The 21,872-nt window shown below is 37.7% G+C and overlaps 1 protein-coding gene across 1 annotated transcript; it reads right to left on the reverse strand.

Annotated features, from left to right (window-relative positions):
* Positions 1 to 998: 998 nt before the first annotated feature.
* zgc:165520 (uncharacterized protein LOC571872 homolog) lies at positions 999 to 15,364 on the reverse strand. Its single transcript, XM_038269650.1, has 10 exons — positions 15,108 to 15,364; positions 11,625 to 11,699; positions 11,428 to 11,527; positions 11,265 to 11,339; positions 11,055 to 11,125; positions 8,874 to 8,982; positions 7,550 to 7,623; positions 5,398 to 5,532; positions 3,536 to 3,646; positions 999 to 1,557 (listed from the first exon to the last, which is right to left on the reverse strand). Exons 1-10 carry the CDS (start codon positions 15,135 to 15,137, stop codon positions 1,480 to 1,482), a joined length of 858 nt encoding a protein of 285 aa, XP_038125578.1. The 5' UTR covers positions 15,138 to 15,364; the 3' UTR covers positions 999 to 1,479.
* Between the last annotated feature and the right edge of the window lie 6,508 nt (positions 15,365 to 21,872).

Here is a 21,872-nt window from a genome sequence, read left to right on the forward strand (position 1 = left end):
GTTGATTGGCTGGCTTGTGTTGCAGGATTGCTGTTATTGGTTGGAGAGGCTTGTCCTTCAAATAGGTAGATCTGACCTACGGCAAGCCGGAGACAGCGCTATCCTGCTTTTGTCTAAAGACTGAAATACATAAATGTCTGTTTAAGCTGAAAATATTTAGCCAAATACCCAAATGTCATTAAAGAGCCAGACGGGATCAGTAATATTAGTCCAATATGTTGAAAAGGAGGCAACGCCAAATATATTTTTTTATTGAGATGGACTGACAAACAAAAATGTTTCTTCTTTTGTAATCTAAAAAAGAAAGGGACAAATTTATACAAGAGAAAATTTTCTACTTTATTTAAACCTCCTTAACTGATTAAAGCTTAACAAGGACACAAAAACACAGTTTCTTTGTAGGAAAAGCTAACACTGCTTCAATCACAACAGAAGAAGAAGAATGTTTAATAGGTTTTAGCTGTTTCATGTCCAACCTGTTTCACTAATGTTTGTTTTCAAATCAGATTATTTCATGTTTTTTGTTTTCTAATTAACTAGACTGACCCAGAGAACGGGCTTGCACCCTGACCAGATTACACGTCCATTAAGGCTTATTTTCACACTTAAAAGAAGCTCAGCAGGAGCAGCAGGAGGTTCATATCCAAACATGAACCAGTCGATCATCACTGCTGAAGGGGGCTGCCATAAAAGCTCTAAACAGAGGTGCATTAAGCACAATAAAATATGCTTAAAATGATTTCATTTTCACAGCTTTATCATAAAAACACAATAAAACAAAGACCCACAACAAGTAGAAATCAAGCCTCAAGGCAATGATGCAGTCGTCTAGAAAAAAACCCATAAGTAATATTGTTAAACATATATATAACAAACTTATTCAAATCTATTTTAATTTCATACCAATAATTCTAACTCACTAAGAGGTTACATTAGAGAACTTAAACCTGCTGGCTTTAAGGAGTTGATATCTGTCTTATAGGAATCATTTCATGAACTTTAATTATTAAATACAGTACGATAAAAAAATTGTGCCTCTTAAATTGTAATTATATTGCAAATGCAATCAATTGCCCTAATCTGGAGTATTGTTAAAGGAGGAATGCTGTGACTTGGAAATGGTTTAGTTTAACAGTTTTATGGTTAGATCCAGTTTATTTTAAGATTTGCAAGAGTTGATAAATAATGTTATGAATAAATCCGTCCATCTAACTTTCAAAGATCTTTTTTTTTTTGGAAGAAGGATTTTCTTAGATATAACAGTGGATGTTTTACTGTTGTGAGACAACCCCTGGTTAGGAAGGTTAATATAAGCTTATAAAGACAATTAAATATAAATGATTGATCAAAAATAAGAAATGCTTTATACCCGTGTATTTCCCTTTCTTTCTTTAAATTGAGCGACACTGAGCAGAGTCCTTTAACAACATTCCCCTGTTTCCTGCTGAAGTGGGCCTCAGTGGCCTCAGACAGAGATCTCTATTTAAAGAAGCTGTAGACAAAGGAGCCGAGGATGAGGGCCAGAATCGAGCAGCAGCAGAAGATCATCATTTGTTTCTGGAGAAAAGAGGGAAGCAGTTTGGTTAACAAGACAGCTGGAGTTAAACATAGCTCCTTTATCCAGAATACAGCCTGAGTTAAAACCAGAGAAGAAGAAAGCTGTTTCCTTTGATTGACATTTCCTTCACTTGCTCCTAAATCTGAACCCAACTTCTGTCTGCTTGACTTTTCATTTCTTTTCCTTTTGACATCTGATAACTGATCTGGTTTATCTGGATCTTTACTGTTTAAACTTTACTCTGATGTCAGACCAGCTGACCTGTGCAGTATGGAGTGAAGACTTCAAAACCCTAAAAATATACTATAAGATAAATACTATGAAAATTATAGATATATTGCAAAAAAGTAAAAAAAATAAATAAATAAATCTTTCATATTTTTAAAAAAAATCTTTTGATTTTCTCAATGAGCTTCATCAGGTGAACACCTGAGACGATCCCTAGATATAGTTATGATGATAATAATCCTCTAAACAACCCTGCCTGAGGGGGGTGTGCAAACTTTTGGCTGCTGGTTGATTTATTTTGAATAAATCTCCAGTGAATCTTGTTCCAGGTTTTGCTACAGAGACCATGTTTATTAAATGATATTTTAAAATCTATTTAATCCAAAAATGAACCTTGAAAAACTTCAAATTTTGTTTTAAAATGTGTCTTTTTTAGACTGAGTTTCAAAGATTGTATTCTTTTCAAATGTAATTTTTTTAATGATTCACTCTTCTCCCATAAAGATTGTTTTTGTCTACATCATTGTTGACCAATAGAAATGCATCGTTGCTCCTCTCTCCAGAGGAAACTCCACTTCCAGACATGAAGAATGCAATTATTTATAATACCCAACCGAAAAACAGTAATTTGAAAAAATTCTAAATTTTGAAAACTGCAAAGTTAAATTGAAAAAGTTTTTTTTAAGCTAAAATAAAAAGTCTTTTAAATTATCATCTCTGGATTTCTTTTTATATTTTCATTTATTAAACTTCTTCTCTCCAACAATAATGTAACAACATTCTCTCCATATAAATCTCTGTTTGTGCTTTAATCCACCAGCCTGTCCCGCAGTCCAGCTGTGCCATCTAAGGTCTCCCTGTGGTTGGCTTTAATAGTGAGCATTAAGGCGGCAGCTAACAATTATTTTGCAAATCGATTGATGTTTTTTTCTGATTAATCAAAAATAATTGGGTAGCCAGGTGAAACTAAAACGTTTCCACATGACGAGTTCTGCATAGAGCATATTGATGGACAAAAACCTTTTCTTTTTTTTTTAGGCAAAATGTTTTCATATTTTTATACAATCTTGGTATAACTGCTGCTATAATGCTACGTTCAGAGTAGAAGCAGCAGAAGCGGCAAAAACGCACCTGCTGCTTCATTTTTGATGCTTGTACAAGTTTACTTCTGACATGCAGCTGAAGCATCTTTGCTACTCTCGGCGCAAAGTTCAATTATACAACTACAGCAGCTGCTGCTTCTGAAGCGCCTCAGATGCTCAGAAGCTCATGAGGTGCCTCTCCTACTGCTCAAAAGGTGCAGGATGTCTAGATAATGGATGCAGATTTAGTTAATGTTTCTGCTGAGACAGCTGGAAAGTTAAAATGCGAGTTTAAAAGTTTGGAAATGATTGTTTAGGATGGAGCGGGCTCAATGTTTGGTTATGAAAATAATGCAGACACTAAGGACTGTAGGGAACATTGATCTGTAGGAAAAAAAGAAAAGGTTAATCAGGTAGTCTGTAATATAAATCAGTAAAAGAGAGAAACATTCCTGCTTTATTTCTGATCTGACAGTTACGTTGGTTTTCAGGATGTGTGGCAGCAGAGAGGACAGAGGTTCACAGACTGAGTGGAGCAACACAAAGGCTGAAGTGTTCATCCCATAATGATCTCAGTCCAGCTCCTAAGCCTCTCCCTGCAGCCCGCCGCCATCAGTCATTCTGAACGTTTCCTGCTAACAGTGAATAATAATGGGCATGAACTCACCCTGCGCGCCTCCTGTTGGAACTTGGCAGCCTTCTTGGTGTCAGCCACTGCCCTCTCCACGAACCCCACAGACTGGTCCATGTTGCTCTCTATTCTGTCAATCATTCCTCCCTGGAGGTTTAAAAATAGAGAGCACAGTGAGACTCAGTAGCTGATATCAGCATCAAACTGAAATCTGCATAAATCTGACAATATGTCAGAGTAAGTTCCTCAAATTGCATCAAATTATAAACATTTCTCTATCTTATTGAAAAGTCATGTGTTAGGAAAACACCTTCCACCCTCTGCACCAGACTGTATATATATATACACTCACCGGCCACTTTATTAGGTACACCTGTCCAACTGCTCGTTAACACTTAATTTCTAAGCAGCCAATCACATGACGGCAACTCAGTGCATTTAGGCATGTAGACATGGTCAAGACAATCTCCTGCAGCTCAAACCGAGCATCAGTATGGGGAAGAAAGGTGATCTGAGTGACTTTGAACGTGGCATGATTGTTGGTGCCAGAAGGGCTGGTCTGAGTATTTCAGAAACTGCTGATCTACTGGGATTTTCACGCACAACCATCTCTAGGGTTTACAGAGAATGGTCCGAAAAAGAAAAAACATCCAGTGAGCGGCAGTTCTGTGGGCGGAAATGCCTTGTTGATGCCAAAGGTCAGAGGAGAATGGCCAGACTGGTTGGAGCTGATAGAAGGGCAACAGTGACTCAAATAACCACCCGTTACAACCAAGGTGGGCAGAAGAGCATCTCTGAACGCACAGTACGTCGAACTTTGAGGCAGATGGGCTACAGCAGCAGAAGACCACACCGGGTGCCACTCCTTTCAGCTAAGAACAGGAAACTGAGGCTACAATTTGCACAAGCTCATCGAAATTGGACAATAGAAGATTGGAAAAACGTTGCCTGGTCTGATGAGTCTCGATTTCTGCTGCGACATTCGGATGGTAGGGTCAGAATTTGGTGTCTACAACATGAAAGCATGGATCCATCCTGCCTTGTATCAACGCTTCAGGCTGGTGGAGGTGGTGTCATGGTGTGGGGAATATTTTCTTGGCACTCTTTTGGCCCCTTGGTACCAATTGAGCATCGTTGCAACGCCACAGCCTACCTGAGTATTGCTGCTGACCATGTCCATCCCTTTATGACCACAATGTACCCAACTTCTGATGGCTACTTTCAGCAGGATAATGCGCCATGTCATAAAGCTGGAATAATCTCAGACTGGTTTCTTGAACATGACAATGAGTTCACTGTACTCAAATGGCCTCCACAGTCACCAGATCTCAATCCAATAGAGCATCTTTGGGATGTGATGGAACGGGAGATTCGCATCATGGATGTGCAGCCGACAAATCTGCGGCAACTGTGTGATGCCATCATGTCAATATGGACCAAACTCCCTGAGGAATGCTTCCAGCACCTTGTTGAATGTATGCCACGAAGAATTGAGGCAGTTCTGAAGGCAAAAGGGGGTCCAACCCGTTACTAGCATTGGGTACCTAATAAAGTGGCCGGTGAGTGTATATATATATATATATATATATATATATATATATATATATATATATATATATATATATATATATATATATGTGTGTGTACACATACAATGAGAAGAAATATGGTTTAGTGAGACGCTGCAGCTTTCATCCGTAGTTACTCTGAATTTAAATGTTCGATGGCCATTTTAGGTTCATCGGTTCAGAAAAAGAAGTTGAGCAGGAGTTGAGCTGTATGGCTGGAATAGCTCTGTGTTGTATTTATATCTGTAACTACTGCAGGCTAATACTGAGTCAGTGCGACCTTTTGATGAGAGATTTGAGAGAGCAACTTTTGATGGTTTTGATGTTTACCTGGTTCTCCACCAGCATGGCGATATCAACAAACATGTCATGGAGCTCTTTAATGCTGCTCTCCAACCTCATGATGTCTTTATGACGAGCCTCGATCTCATTCAGGGCCTGCTGGTTGATCTTTGACTCTGTAATCTGAGGAAGGAGAAAGAGACTAAATGTTAGACTGCTATAAAAACAGGCAGACAACTAGGACAGTCTTTTGGCTTTTGGGAGAAGCAAACACAATCAGTCTCTAACTGTTGAAAATGAAAGTAATTGAATATTCTGATATGGTCTGTTGGTCTTTCCTGTCATAGACAGGTTGTGTTGGTTGAGATGAAACAATAGGAATCCAGCAGCCTGTGATTGAAGCAGATAAATTTGTTGGCGTCCCTGGTGGAGATGTTGAGAATTTTATTTTGTATCACCATTGTGCTTCATCTCCACATAGTGATCGCACCTGAGCAGAGGGCCTTTTAAATTGTAAATACCTTTGGGACAAACAGAATCTTTGTTTTACATCGTACCTCTGCCCCCTTCTTAAGCCCCTGTCACACCTTGATGATTTAGACGAGTATACGTGAATTAGAAAACATGAAAAATCAGACAAAAACACTGGCATACTTTGAATAAGTTATGGGTATGTTTGGTATACGTTATGAGCACGACATACAGCAAGTACGTAGGCTCTAAATTTCCCGACTTATGCCTGGTCTGCAATACATAGGCCATAAATTCCAGGTCAGTTTTGTGATCCGTGACATACATTCAGAGTAAGTTACTCACAGGTCATGGCGACTGCATACTTATCAAGAACTTCTCTCCAACACATGTCAACGTATCTGACGTGTTCCAGACGAGCGCTGAACGTGTTTCTAACTTCCAGCTACTGTATAATGGCGTATTGGCAGCGTTTTGGTATAAAGGGGGTTCACAGGAGGAAACCGTCAGTTCTCCTCCAGACCTCATCCCCATCATAGGGTGAGCCAGAAGGTGAGTGTGATGGATCCTCCCTGCGTTCACGCCCACCACCAACAAACTTCCTAGCAGACATGACGCTCAATCTGCTGCCACCAAAAACCTTATTTCTTTATTCTATTATTTTTGGCTGGGTGGCAAATACAGCGATCAAAGACATCTTTTTATACAGACAAGGCGCCTCCTGAAGGGAGCAGCTTTAACTGATGATTTGTGATGCCCATGAAATGATGATTGTGCATCATTTCATGGCATTACGCTGCCGTGCATTATGCATAAGTTAGGCTATCTTTGGACACAAGTTCTGGACTCGTTATGAATACTCTATGTATATGCAAAAAATTGAAGCTCAAAAAATTGAAAGTTCAGCGCATGTCAGCATTTTAGGAGATTCTGAGACGTTGGGCATACACTGGTTAAATCAGCGATGTCTGACAGGGCCCTAACCACAATGACCTCAAGCATTTCTTGTAGTATAGCTCAAAACCTCCCTTTAAAAACATGCTAAATAAAGACACACAACAACACACAGTCAGTGTTTGGTATGATTAATTCAGTTTTTATAGCTACATGATTACATCTGCATATTCTCCTTCCAGCCTTTTGCATGTTCTGATGATCAGTATATAAATATATTTGTTTATTTAGGAAGCCAGACATGCTGAATGGATTATGTCTGCTGTTGTTCATTCTAGCTTTTTGGTACACCTAGTTAGAGGATCAGCTTTGCCAGCAACCCTGCCCTTGTCTTTAAACACAAATTTATCGAATAAATCTGATAAGCAGCAGGGGTCACAACAGTAAACCCAGTATAGTTAATTATATTCTGTGAACTAAAATGGAATCTCTTGTAGAACAACCTGGCTCTGTGAAGCATCGGTATAGAATCTTTAATTGGCTTAACCTTAGAGGAAATAATTTATTATTGATGTTGCACATATACTCTGTACAAAATCATTATTGATGAGTACATTTATACTGGAGTGTTTGGCTGTACAGCAGGATTTTACAGTTTTCAAGAACTCATCTTGTGTTGTGGGAATGTTAGTGTCTTTAGCAGAACATGGTAAAAAAAAATCCATTGTTTGTTAGAACTAGCTGAACATTGCCATTTTAATGGGATCTTTTCAGTGAAATGGCTCATTTGACCTCCCGAGTTGTACACCGGACCTATAGGACATACAGGTCTTACCCCAGCAGTGAAGACAGCAGAATTGCCCCCCTCCAGCATCTCCTCTAACTCCTCATCTGTAGTTTTCTTCCCCGCTACAAATAAAATGGAAAACAGTTTTGTATTAAAAAGTCTTTGTAGGGTCAAAGGTCATCCTGGGCTACGTCAGTAGGGGTGCTGCTATGGGCTTAAGCTGCCAGAGGAGAAACCGATTATTTTCCTTTAATTACCTTTTTGTTTTTTTATCAGAGCTAAACCTTAAATCCTTAAATGTCTTGGATTTATATTTTCAGTTCTTTTCCCCTCTTTGCAGACGCCTACATTCTGGAAAATAATCATTTGGGATCAGTACTAGAGTTAGAACTAAGTAGTTAAATCTGATCTTAAATTCCTTTATAAATCAAGTGAATTTGGTAGCCCTGTTTCATTATTTAATTGGATTTTAAGCTGATCAAACACTACTAAAATCTTCGAGGAACTTTATTTCAGTCCATAAATATAACAGAAAACATAGACTAGAACAAACGCTTTGTTATAACTAAGGGCGCTATACACTGATTGATAGAAAAGCATAGAGATTGGAGATAGATAGTTTTGTCTTAACTGACTCTGCATCAGCAGATTATTAATTTAAACCAGATTGTTTTTTTTTTCATGTTCATTGAATCACATCAAAGTAGAGAACTATCACATTTCTTAAATCTCCAATGCATCAAAGCGCTGTCGCCTTGCATTAATAACGTCCTTGGTTAGAATCTGAATAAAAAATATTTTTTTGCATTGAGTTGGTTTCTTCTCTCTACATATGAAAAGGTTTTCCTTGATACTCTGGTTCCTTCCAAAAACATGACTGTAAGGTCGCCGTTTGGTAACTTTGAAAAAGTAGAAGATTTATTTCATATTACAAACTAGGAGAATCTGTGTCAAATTAGTTATTTATTATTTGATGTCATCCTCAGAATAAATAAACAGAATGGCTAAAACTGGAAATACCAGAGGAGAAGGTAAAGAAAATCAGAAATGTGGTGGAAAACTGCTCAGTTTACCGTAATTGTAACGGAAGCCGAGACTTTCAGTCTAAAGTTTTAGAAATATCTTTTTGTTTTTTTCAAAAAATACCCTAATATTGTAGTTTTTCAGGACTATTAAAATCTGCAATAGTTGTAGTAAGCACTAAGCACCAAACAAAGAGTTCTTTATATATTGAAACAAAATGAATAAGTTAAAATCACAGTAAAACATCTTGATGAAAGTGCAGATGGATTTTGCAGTCATAACCAGAATGATGTGAACCTGGTTTTCCGTGATCTTGTTACCTGTTGATCACGAATAAACAGCTACTTACTGATCTCAAGCTGTCGGGCAATCCTTCCTTTGCTCTTATCCCTGAAGTCAACCTGAGCCTCGTTGTACTTTGTCATGACCTCAACAAACTTTTTAGCCAGAATTGCATGCTGTGGGGAAAATGGAGATGGCATTTAATTCTGTGACCATGTTAATGGATTTCTTTCTACTCTGTCAGTGCAAAGTTCATCTTGGATGTAAATATCTGGACTTAATTTGGGTTTCCTATGTTTTGCCATGATTAAGATCCGAGGTCAAATAGTTTTCTACACCTTATTTACAAACACCTCTAGAACTGCTGTACCTGCTATAAAAGGAAATGCATAACAGTAAATGTAGAAGCACAGATATAATTAAGACATGCATTTGAATAGTCAATTAAAATCAAAAAGGGTACCTTTAAAAATAATAACTTTGATTATCTTGGAGAACTGATGTTTAAAAGTCAACATGAAAAACAGAGATGTGTTATTTTACACTTTAGAGGCAGAGAGCAGAAAAGCTCCTTCGCTGTTTGCTTTAAATTCAAAAGCTCTACTTTGACTGTAGCAGCCGATAAGGTTATCAAACCGGTGAATATTGCTGAATAATGTAATAATTCTGAACATTTTTATTGATATGAAGCCAATAAGATTATAACTTGCTGAAACTGTAATACATTTATTATTATTATTATTATTTACATCAGTAGTTACTAATTTACTGACTGGCCATTAGTTTCATTGAGTTATAAAAAAAAATACCAATAAGTCAGTGGATTATGTAAATGCATAAGCAGAAAATAATCTTAATTTTAATTGCTTTTGCGCATCAAACATAGGTATAGTGGACAATGTGGTGCTCATATTCCTTCACCAAGGCTATAAATTAAATAATAGCAGCTTAAGAGTCTTTAGTAGAATATTTGAATTAAATATAATTATGGATGAATTTAATACATTTATCTGAAATGCATTTGGTAGATAAATCCATGTGTGGATTATCCAGAAATGCTTCTGTGACCTATGTAGACACTGTTAGATAGTTAGCGTCACACTTGTCCCATTTTCAATACATTTATTTTCTTATTAAAACCATATAACATAATAAACATTGGCCAAATGTTTTTGCTCCTTTGGCAAAATCATTTTGAATTGTCAGCAAGTTATCAAGTCATTGATAATTTTTTGCTATTTCAAGGCCTGAAGTTTTAAATTGTAGAAACGATGACACAGGAGCTACATTTGATCCAGTCTTTTACTCAGAATCAACTAGTATAATAGTTCAACAATCGGGATAAGCAGCTCAGAAATATCATGTTTTTCATATTTTTTCAATCAAAACATCTGGTCATCTGGGTGTAAGTGAAGCCCCCTTGTGGTTTGCCACAACATCATTGGCAGAAACAATGTAATTGGCCATAATTTCATTAAAAGTTGCTGCAAGCATCCTAAAATCATATAAGGTCAGAGTATAGAGGCCATTACAATCAAAACAAAAATAAGTGATTAAATTGTTCAAACCCCTACTGTTTGACTATAGTCTAATCCATGGATGACTCACTCAGATCAATCTGATTATAATCTGATTATATCAATTTTATAACTAAAATCATACAATCAAGAAAGCTCGAATTAAAAATATAGTTTATCTCTTTGTCCGCTTTAAGAGATTATCAATAATCGAACCTGAATTTCTTATATAACTGCAGCAGCTGATTTGCCTAGAAATTACGTTCTGCTAAGTGATTTTTTAAATATAATTAAGACTCAGGATGTTTATTTCCATCCATAATTAAATGTTTTTACAGGAAGTAAACATAATAACTTATCATTTCAACAGAGGGTCATCAGGAAAGCAATTAAACAGGATATTTTCATGAAAAACTGAATCTAAAGGCAAAAAATACAAAGAAAACAGAAGAGAGCCAAATGCAGTACCCTGAGGGATGCCCTACAGTAACAGGAGATTTGTTTTGTTTTACCCAGAAAGTTCTTGTCAGTGGATGTGACTGGTACCAATTAACTGGGTGCATTTAATACAGTTCTTTGCACACCAGGATTATCTGATGTGTCAGAAGCAGTAGATAAATCAATCAGCACCAAGGTAGCATTCATATCCAGGGAATAATAGGGAGGAAGGGTCAACAGAATCATACATAGCCTTCTCCTGCATGTTTAAGCTATGAACAGCATCGTCTGACCTGAGATTTGCGTATCCTGAGGTCTGCTGAGGCCCTTTCATCTGTGTTCGTCTCAAGCTGCCGCTCAATACCTGAAACAAACACAAGGAATAAGAAAACATTAGAGATTTAATACAAAAACATGTACCAGAGCGTATCGACTTTAAAACAATTCTATGTAGCGATAAATGTAAAAGAATACACTGTAGGAAAGGAAGAACAGATACTGACTCTTCAGCTTGTTTCTTGCATTGTTGGCTGACTTTTTAATCTCATTGGTGAGAGTTTCAACATCATCCTGGGTTTCTGAGTTCAAAAGGTAAAAGACACTGGTTATAAATAACCCAGTTAAAGACGTACAGTAGGTGCCCAGGAGACGGTCAGAAACAATTACTTTGGTCGGATGTAGGGGCCGACAGGATGGTGGAGTACAGTTTCTTTATTTCTGTCACGCTCTCATCAATCTTGTCAATGCAGGTACGAATATCTTCAATCTGAAAACAAATACAAACTCAAACCACGGCGAGGTCATCATGCAACACACACAGCTGTCCTAATGTCTGGGGAAGGACAGGGACAGGAAGAGAGTACTTGAGCAAAGAAGTCGTCCATGAAAGCCTCACTCTCCACAGGAACCTGGATGTCATCTCCACCAGGATCGCTCTTCTGTTAGAAAGATGGAGAACAAGTTGGACAGCAGTTAAATCTCCTCTATGGAAGTAAATTAGATTAGATTCTGCCCATCCTGGAATACAGTTTAAAAACAATCCACTGGTTTGAAGACGTTTCGCTTCCCCTCCAGGAAGCTTTCTCAATCAAATGTCTGAGAAAGCTTCCTGGAGGGGAAGCGAAACTTCTTCAAACCTTGGAAACCAAGTCCAGTGGATTGTTTTTAAACTTTTACGGAATGACTATGACCTGAAAGACTGAGAACCTTCATCAGCATCCTAGAATACAGTTAGGAGCTTTATTCTCCCACCAAGGGAACCTCAAACTCATGAAATTATGCCTGCTGATTTCTAAATAAACAGCTTAAAGATGTAAAAGATAAGGTTAGATGGAGACAGACAGCTCTTTCTAGTGAGCAGGAGAAGATTTAATTAAACAACATACAAATTTAGTGAGTCTTTTAAAACTGAGAACTTGTGAGAGTTTGAATTTCTCTGACCCACACAGTGTTTAAAATATTCACACCGACCCAGATATTTCCATACAGTCAACTTCCTTCTTTAATAGTAAATGATGCACACAAAAAAAATCCTAACCTTGACAAACTGCCAATTGCAAGCATGTTTGTGCCGTAGTTGATTATCCTAATCAGATCAAAGCCTGTTATTCTGACAGGACCCAGTGGATTTGATCAATACTATAAACCAGGCATCTGCAACCTTTAAAATCCAAAGAGCTGTTTTCCCTGAGTCCTGTTTTAAAGTGATGTTTAAAACTGGCTTTTATCAATTAATTTTTTATCAAATATGCTCTGAAACTCACAGACATGTTTTTTTCTCTCAATGTTTACATCTGATCACATCTGCACTTTAAGAAAAGGAAATGTAATTACAGCTGTAAAAAAAAATGAAATTTTGTATTGTATACAATCTGTGGATACGAAATGAAAAGTCTAAGTGTAGGTCTAAGTCTAAGGAAAGTGAAGCCATTGCAATCTTAAACAACCAGCGGTTTAGTGTGTTTTCAGGTTTCCAGTCCTTCAGGGTTGCCCCCTCCACCATTTGGATTCATCTCATCTTAACATGGAACATTCAGAACAACATGGAGGCTTCTGATTTTCTATTGGACTGAAATTCCAGGAGCAGAGGTGCGAACTGGTTGAATTTCCTTTAATAGTGACATTTAAATGTACATGATTATGTCTTAATGCTCTTTACTGGTTACCGTACTTCTAATTGGAGATAATTGTTTAGAAGTAACTTTGCTGATTTCTGACAAACAAGCACCAGAAACAGACCAACTGTTCTATTATTTTCTATTGGCTGATCTGCTTTTTATTTTGGAGGTGAAAAGAAGTCCCATAAATAATCGTCACCGGCAGCACTTTGCAGTGTTTTAGTAGATATATATTAGCCACGGTTTTAGACGCTTTATGCTGTGACAAAAAACAATTAGTGAATCTGATCTTATCTCATTTCCAAATACCAGAGCTGACGAACAAATCATTCAGTCACTCAGCATTGGAGCGGCAGTTTTACCCACTGCTTCTCCACTCTGGCCCCGGGGCCATGAGGGAAAACTAGGCCCCAAGATCCCGAGACCCCATAAAACCCCTCATTTAGATATGGAAATACAGTTCTTACTTATTGGCATATATTAGTTCTGTTTTTGTATAAAATGTCTCTGTTGAAATGCCATCAGAAGCTTAGAGTGTTATGTGTGTCTTCAGTCCTGACTACATTAGATCAGTCCATCTTATTGCACACGTGCAGGAAAGATCCAGGAAGACAGCAGCAAAACTTTTTAAAAGCAAACTGCATGAAGAGGCAAGAGCAGGAGAGAAAATAAGAGGAAAGATAAAGAAAATGTAAAGATGCAACCCCAATGGTTCTGAAGAGAGGAGAAAGATGAAGAGCAGAAAGCTGCTCTTAGAGTTACAACGAATGAGCAGCAGCAACCACACGCACAACATGCAGGAAGCACAGCAATGACGTTAACACCTTTTTTTAGCAGTTGTTTTTTTGGGCTTAGATACCAAGGCTGTGATGGTTCTCATGTCAGTGCAAATGGATGTCCACATTGCAAGGCTGACGTTAGGAAGCTGAGGCGGAAGCATTTTCTTGGAAGAAATAATGTTCACATTTATTTAACATCCTTTGGACGGAGCAAGATAGAGCTCTCTGTGACTGAGGCATTTCAGTACATACATTTTTACACACACACACACATTTCCCCCAGGGGAACAAACCCACCCCCTGCATAAAGAACTTCCTCACACTTGAACATTTGGTTATTCCCAAGAAAAAACACTTCAATTCATCAAAGACATCAATTTTAGCCAAATTAACATTCAGAACAGGTCTCCTGTTCACGTCATGAGGGCTGTGTAAACACACACACATTAAACATCAGCTGCAAGCTGGTATTCAGACAGCCAAAAAACATTTTATCTCACAAAACAGGCCAAGGAAAAACATGATTCCACACAAGATTTGCTGAGACCAAGACTCACAAAAACAGGTTTTCGGGAGAAAATTATTAAATGGACAAAAGAGAACATGGAGAGGAAGATAACAGAAAAGATGACAGGAAGAGAGAAAGAAGAAGTAGAATATGAGGACAAAGACAAAAGGAGAAGAAAAGCACAAGAAAAAGAGGGAGAGAAAAGGAACAACAATTAGGAAGAGGAGTAAACAGGGAGAGATAAAATGTAAAGCATGGGACAGGAAGAGAGGGACAAAGGGAGAAAAATAATAATTGTGTGTATTCAAATGTCTGTTTCTGGCCCCATGCCTGATATTTGCCCCCTTTTCTAATTTTAAATCCACCATTGTTCCTACCTGAGTGATTTGTGTGGATCTCTGGCTTTACTGCTAAATATATGTGAAATTATCTCCATCTTACTGGGTTGTGATTTCTAGTTTCTCTCCCCATTTGTTCAGCAGCTGTGTTGATTTGACAATTTACACGAGGCCTGGAAATGAAGCGTTGTGCTACTGTGACTGTAGCTCTGTGTCTTTATGGTCTCATTGTTTCACAGCAGGAGAAATAGATGCATACCTGATCCCATCACTCCCAGTATATGTCCAGTTAATCTCATTTCAGAGACGCCAACTATAAGTTAGACTGAATTCAGCTCATCAAGAACACAGGAACCCAAAGTGTAGCATCAAAATATAAAATCAATGTAAAAGGCTTAAAAAAACCTATTAGGATAAATATGAATAGTAAATATATGAACTATCAGAAATTTTGAAAAAAAGCATAAAACATTAGTAATGCAAAAGTTTGGTTAATGTTTGTCATTCTAAAGTGATGGCAGAAACCAGTTCAGGCCTTCAGAGTCCAAAAGTGTCTCATTGAGCGTTTAAATCTTCATGAGAATAACTAACAGTGCAACCGTACCTCCTTCAGCTGGGCCAGGCGGTCCTTCATGTTGCCAGGAACTGATTCAGCAGACAAACAGTAAAATGTTGATTAAAATAAAATAAAACCAGCTCTGATTTTTTAATATTTCCTCTGACTGAGTCCCTTAAAGCTTTGATACAGCAGCTGCTGACCCAAACAGGAATGTAAGAAGTGAGTTATTATTCCACAGATTGTCCAGATTGCTTCCCTCTGACACAACCTGTGGTCCTTCTACGCTGAGGAGCAACTAAGCCTCTATCCTCTAAGAACGGATTAAGACAACCATTTTCAGGAGGATAAATCTCTCTCCCCCACCCCCACAAGCCCCTCCCACACCGACAGAAAACACAGGCTGAAGGTAGCACAACCAGCCTATTAAAGGCTAATTACAACTGACCACTGGGCCATTTAACACTATAGTAGATGTTTTCAACATTTCTTATACAATTTAAATCTAAATTTTGCACATAAATAACAACAAAATAATGAAGAATTTAAAGGATGTAATTCTGCAGTATTTCTGCAGAACATTTTTTTTATATTTCCATTAAATGTACAACGTACAGTAATATTTTAACCTGCCATATAGTTATGCTTTAACATTACAATATAGCTGGTATTAGTAAAACATTATATTTACTTCAGTAACCATTTCAGTTCAGTTCAATTCAGTTTTTAATATTGCACCAATTCACAGCACATGTCATCTCAATGCACTTTATAGAGATATTTGAACCAGATCATCCAGTCAGACTGATGAAAAGTTTTGTATCTAATAAAAAAACCAATTGATTGCATCAACTCATTGACCCGAAGGCAATTCCTCACACTAAGGATGCTTGTAGCGACAGTAGAGAGGAAAACCTCCCTTTGAACAGGAAGAAACCTCCAGCAGAACCAGGCTCAGTGTGAGCGGCCATCTGCAGAGGCCGACTGGGGTTCAAGGAGACAGAAGCAGAGATAGAAAAAGAAGCATAGATACAAAAAAGGCAACAGTCAACCAATTCAACAGGCGGCCCCGTCCAGGAAACACACAGCCAGGCAGACAATCTTAATGTCGAACATCTATAAACAAAGGTGCTGATGGCAGCAGCACATCTGATATTTCTTGTAATAAAAAAATAATCTTTTCAGTAGTAGTTTTAGTGCAGCAGACCATTCATATGTTTATGTCGTTGTAAGGTTGGAGGTCAAAGAAAAAAATCCTTTGGACACAAAAAAATGGCCAGGGCAGCAAAAAAAAGGATACTCACCAAGTAGAGATTGGACTTACACCCCAATTATGTGACGAACCTATAACATTTTGTCTCCTGCACCTTAGGCAGAAGTCCACAGTCCTGCTCCTGTACAGGAGCCAATTTACCCATAGTAAAAAGCCCCCCTACTCTGTACTTTTGAAGCACTCCCACTGAGCACCTTGAGGGCCTGTGTTGTACGGTGGGCCAGAAAGGTCACCCTAATACAAAAGCCACAAAACAACAACAGCCACAACACAACACACCAACACCCACAACACAACATAATAACAGCCACAGTGAAACAAAATATCAGCCACAACACAACAACAGCATAAATCAGTTGTGGCTGATTTATGGAGAAAGGAGACAGATGTTATCTTATAACAGATCAGTTCAGTGGAAATCTACCATTTTTCTTCTGTCCTGTATAACTGAGGAAATACCCAAGAATAAAAACAAATATTGTAGATTTTCAAAAATGATATTATAGATCATTCTAGAACAAGTAATCAAAGACAGTTTGAGTCTGCGGTCCCTTAGGTTACCCTGTAAAATACAATAAATCAATAACCTGCAATTGTATGAATAAAACAAATAAGTACAATTGCAGGGTTTTCTCAATAAATTGGAATTATAACTGAAAAGTTATGTTATTTCAGTAACTCATTTTTATATCTATATTATACAGTATTTGCTTCTTTCTGTATCTCTGCTTCTGTCTACTTGAACCCCAGTCGGCCTCAGCAGATGGCCGCTCACACTGAGCCTGGTTCTGCTGGAGGTTTCTTCCTGTTCAAAGGGAGTTTTTCCTCTCCACTGTCGCTGCAAGCATGCTTAGTGTGAGGGATTGCTGAAGAGTCAGTGACAAAATGCAGGTGAAATCATCCCTGCTAGCTCCTCCAGGTGAAGCATGTTTTGCAAATCAGTAACTTGTTGCAATCAACTGGTTGTCCTTGATAGAAACTTTTCATCAATATGACTCTATTGTCTCTGCAAAGTGCCTTGAGATAACTTGTGTTGTGAATTGCAGCTATAGAAAAGCATATTGAAAGTAACAAATTACAAGAAATCTGCATAAATGCTGAATATGAGCCTGTTTGTAAGAGATGCGTGCGTCTAACATCTGCTTATTGCAGGACCCCTTGTCAGTTGAATCGAGCATATCTGGAAAAACATAAACCATAAAGGTATATTATTGTTTAAACCTTTCTTGAGATAAGCTTTATAATAACTGCTTAAAATGTCAGCACGGGTACCATGCACTTACCATTGGTCCCTTGTCAGTTTGCTTACTCAATGATAAACAAAAACTATCAAAAATCTTTATAAACCAAATTGTTTAGCTTTTATTTATTTCATTCCATGCCACATCCTGTAACCTCTGTAATTTCTATTGGAAAAGGCTGACTTATCTCTAGTGTTCGGCAGCTTAACATGTCAGGCCTGCGACAGGGAAGCAAATATTCTTTCCTCTTAGATGCTCCATGCCTCTCTTGGATCTTAAAATTCCTGTAAATTCAAAGACAAATGTTGCAGAACGGTCTGATTTTACAATAATCAGTTCTAAGAGGTCCACCTAGTCTTTAATTGCTCTGCAGATTCTAGTCCATGATCATGTATGGCCTTCCATTCACTGCATCACTCCACTGTGAACCTCTCCAGAGAGGAAGATTTTTGGAAAGAAGAATGAAGCATGTAGCCGCTGCTTTTTCCGCATCAAGGTGTGGTCAGGATCACATCTCCCAGTGGGAAAGCCTCGTAAAGTCTGTAGCAGATGGGGATTTTTGCAGTAGACCAAAACTGCATTTTCTTCCACCAATGTTCAAAGTTAAAATCGGGGGGTGGACTGTGCCGGACACCCGTTATATTCAATGGGCCCAGCAACCTGGGACAGCAATTAAATATTGTTATTTCATGTACTTTTCTATTCCCAGCCAGCTGGGAGTTTATATTTCTGATACTTCAAGATGGTTATTGCCTTCCCCGGTAGGGGTGGTAAAATATCTTATTTAATAAGATGTTATTTTGGCTGTTATATACTGTTTATGAACACACAGTCCTACTAGCTGTGTGTTAGAACAATAAATGAAAGAGTGATTTGAGCACTAATCATGGTCAAACTGTTAATTCTGCACATACATGGAATAAATTCACCACAACTTGTGTTCAAAATATAAGAGTTTATTAACAAAAATCATTCAGCTCCAAGTCAAACAGATCTCAGTTTAACACTCTCAACTAAGACTAGTGAAACTAAACTAAACTAAACTAACTACTATGTACAAAGAGGAAGGGAACATGGTTGAAAATCATATTACAGTTTAAGATTGATCTTGTGTTTGAAAAAAGGTTTATCTGGGATATGATTAAATTAGTTTTTCACTAATTTAGAGAAATTGGAATGTTTTCAGACCAATTCACAATGCAAATCCATGAGTTGAATAAAACATTATTTGGCCAAATAATGTTTTATTGAATGATTTGCTTAATCAAGAACCAATAATCTTTAGTTAATGATTCTTTACCCTCTTTGAAATAGCTAGCAGCGAATAGACATCAGGATTCCACTAAATGACTCTTGGTCAGACTTGGTAATGGAAATGTAATGAGCATCTGAGGAACACATGAACACTAATGTTATATCAGTGTTTAACCCCTTAGTGAATAAAGCTTGTCCAAGCTTCAGCGACAGCTCAACAGCTCAACTGTAGCATAGTGTAGCATGCAGTCTATTCTGTTAGCATTCTCTACTCTTCTCTACTGTATCTGTCAGATACAGGACAGATACAGATACAGGAAATCTTTCCTGCCATATGCCATCACATTGTACAATAAAAAATAAACTCTTGTTTCAGCATATAGTAACCAGCACTGTACTGTACTGCACTTCATGTTTTTAATACATTATTTATAATCTGTTCACTGCACCTTAGGACTGTTCACTGTACTTTTATAATGTAAATACGTGGGGATGTTATGTGATTTTTTTTTTAACTTTTTCTTTATCTTTTTGTGTTGTGACTGTCTCTATGTGTAAAGCTGCTGCTACACTGCAATTTCCCAGCTTGGGATAAATAAAGTAATCTATCTATCTATCTACTCATCAGTAAACAGATGTTGTTTGTTCTGTCCCTAATCATGCCAGACCTGTAAACCTTTTTTTTCCTCAAGTCCATTGAAGGGTTGAGTTTCATCCAGCTGCAGCTCAGCAGTCATGGCAGCAACAACCAGGGGTCCTCTTTGTCTCAGTCGTTCATCAAGACAGGGTAGGCCTCCAATCTGGCTCTATAAGTTCTGAAACTCCAGAGAAACGTGTTGCAAAAGGTCTGTTTTGCAGTAGTTTGGTTCTGGCTCTGTGGTTTTGTCTGTCGTCACACAGAGGGGGTTTTTCACACCCCTGTGGGCTGCCATGTGACTTGTCTGTGGACGTCTTGGCTGAATGGGGGGACTGCAGAAGTCCCCCAGCAGTAATTCACCAAAGCTGCATGTTTTTTTTACTGGTCATCATGTCAAGATGAAATATGGACACTGGTTACCATGATTATGGCATATGGCACAACACCCCCTTTTGGTACTTCAGTTTTAATTATACCTGATCAGTTCAGTGCTGGGGGGCAGGGCCGGTTCTAGCCCTTTGGTTGCCCTAGGCCCCCCCCCCCCACACTTTTGCCGTGAGAAATACCAGTACTGTTTTCAGCATCTGTTTAGTGCTTCATTGAGTTGTGTTTACAGTTCCACAAAGAGTGCTGTGCGGTGAATTGTGCCTACAGTTGTGCAAAGTGTGTGTTACAAAATTGCAAATTGAGTGCAAAGCAGTGCTTGTTCTTTTAGTTTTGTGAACTCAGTGAGTGGATTTGCTATAAGTATTAATAGTTTTAGAAATTGTGCTATAAGAATCAAGGTTGTGTTAAAGCATTCAGAAAAAAACTGTAACTTAGCATGGAGTGATGCATAGACAAATACCAGAATAGGTTTCAGTACCTTTTCTTTTTTATTATTTTAAATAATTTATTACACACTCAAAGTTAGGACTGTGCAAAAACACTTTTAACCATCTGTAAGGACACTTAGGTAGAGTATAACTAAAAAACTGGATTGAATCATTGAATGAATTTATTTCAGAGAATTAACAAATTTAACACACATTAAACAAATATTAAATAAATCAATTTCAGAAATTACCAAATAACAATAAAAAATAATAAATTTAAGAAATTCCTCAACCAAGGACTACATAAAAAAGTAATTGATAAACATTAAATTACATTTTCTGTTCCAGTTCAATTAAATCATTTGAACATAAATAGAAATGAGATAAACAAAATTTTCCTCTAAATAAAATATATCAGGTATATTTACCCTGATTTCTGACATTGATTAGTGATTAAAGAAAGGATTAACCCTCTACAAACAAAAGTGCTTTTATGAATACCATTACAAAATTAAAAGTTTGAAGTTGTTGGTTTTTTTTTGTTCACATATTCTATGATGAACAGCCATAACTTCATATATTTTGATGATTATTTGTACATCCCTTTTGAATACTCAATGCAGATAATCACTACAAAATATTTAATTTATATTAGTATCTTCTACTCATTCTCAAGCTAATAATATAGCACATAATTCTGCTGCATATATACTGAGAAAAAAATGATGTCAACATTAGGGATGGGGATCGTTAATATTTATTGATATCTGTGAGAACGGGGCTTCTCCACCCCCAGCTCATGTCAGGACTGGCCCTCACCAATAAAGGTTAAAGAAGACGGAAACTAGGCAACTGAAAATATCGTGAAGACGGGTGCGTATTTATTTACAGTGCGGAAGTGAGCATACAAAAATATGAGAAACAAAAAACTGAATAAACGCAAAAGAAAACCGGCCTCAATCAGGCAACACAAAATATAAACTATAACAAAGACTTTAAATACAAACTTCCTTGCACTTACTTTTCCCTTAAACACAGTCTCGCAGCAAACGTGTGTTCAGCTCACCCTCTCTCACTAGAATGAAAAAGCCCTGCCCTTTTAAAAGGCTTACAATCTCCAACTTACATCTAATTGGCTCAGAAATCAACCAATAGGAAAATAATGTTACAAAAAGTATTAAAAACACACTTTTAAATCCCCATACAAAATATCATAATATTCCCAAACCAACAATATAAATACCAGAAATGACACAGACAATATTTACACTCATACATGTTTGCAATCCATCAATACAATAATATTTTCCCCAAAACATTCAACTTCCGGGTGCCAAAAGCTCTCTCCACTGCCAGATCAGTGTATAAGAACTTTGGTTCCGAGAGGCTCTGGTTTCCTCCCGGACCTGATTGTTGACGCACCAGAATGTGAGTAGAGCGGAATGTTTGAATGTAACGTGGGGGTTATTGCAATGCGTGTGGATTACGGTGTCGAGACAACGGGTACCGCGCTGCTCGCTAAGATGGTGAGTAACTGAATGTTCGGACCGAATGTACATACTATTTTGCGTGTGTGTCATCTCGCGCTAGCCG

The sequence above is a fragment of the Cyprinodon tularosa genome, unplaced genomic scaffold (assembly GCF_016077235.1).
Source record: "Cyprinodon tularosa strain WSP-4 unplaced genomic scaffold, ASM1607723v1 ctg733, whole genome shotgun sequence".
NCBI lineage: Eukaryota > Metazoa > Chordata > Actinopteri > Cyprinodontiformes > Cyprinodontidae > Cyprinodon > Cyprinodon tularosa.